Source organism: Fulmarus glacialis, unplaced genomic scaffold, assembly GCF_000690835.1.
Source record: "Fulmarus glacialis isolate BGI_N327 unplaced genomic scaffold, ASM69083v1 scaffold35232, whole genome shotgun sequence".
NCBI lineage: Eukaryota > Metazoa > Chordata > Aves > Procellariiformes > Procellariidae > Fulmarus > Fulmarus glacialis.
The window spans coordinates 6,380-7,120 of NW_009196565.1; the positions used below are offsets into that span (position 1 = coordinate 6,380).

The following is a 741-nucleotide window of genomic DNA, read 5'->3' on the forward strand; positions in this document are numbered from 1 at the left end:
GGAGATATTAAGAATGCTGCATGTCATCAATTGTTACTCATTTTTGAGCCAAATTAAATATTTGTAATGCAATCTATGTATTAGTAGGTACTTACACTACAGTTTAAAATAAACTTAACATGCAAAAACCTTGCAACACCAATGATCAACAATTAGATTTAAAATACATGACTATTAAGGTTCTTGCAGAACTTACCTGCTAATATTAGGAATTCATTAATAATTTTGATAACGAGTAACAGTCTATTTGTCTACTCTATATTTGACAACATATCACAGTCTACTTTCGCATTAAATCAGAATCTAAACCACCAGTGTGTACTATCACTAACTTTTTCCACAGCAAACTACTTATTACAAAGAAAAAAGGTGCAAAATTACCTCTGGATGAGCCTAGCCTGGAAAGTGATGAGCGCCGAAAGGATGGATAACCAAAGTAACTAATATCTTCTGAAAACATAGCATCAGCATCAATAATGACACTTGGGTGAGCAGAATGTATGTCAGCATCCAGAAGAGACATAAGATCCTCTATAAGAGGAGACAAGGGTCTTAAGTGAATAATCAGCTACTTAAAACATCAGCTAGAGAGACCATCAACTAAACAAATATCAAAACAAAAAAATCCTAGCTATTAATTGAATTTCTGCTCTTCAGATTCACCAGTGCAAACTCATGTGCCTCCTATGCAACCACATTTACAATCAAGCTTAGCGGACTAGTGAACAAAACCAGTTTCCC

The 741-nt window shown here is 34.4% G+C and overlaps 1 protein-coding gene across 1 annotated transcript in view; it reads right to left on the reverse strand.

Annotated features, from left to right (window-relative positions):
* LOC104072706 (E3 ubiquitin-protein ligase UBR5-like) overlaps positions 1-741 on the reverse strand; it is a gene marked incomplete at both ends in the record, with an annotated part of 12,589 nt that overhangs the window by 2,721 nt on the left and 9,127 nt on the right. Inside the window, one exon of the mRNA XM_009572240.1 lies at positions 382-531. Within this exon, the coding sequence (XP_009570535.1) occupies positions 382-531 (150 nt within the window). The remainder of the gene's footprint in view (positions 1-381; positions 532-741) is intronic.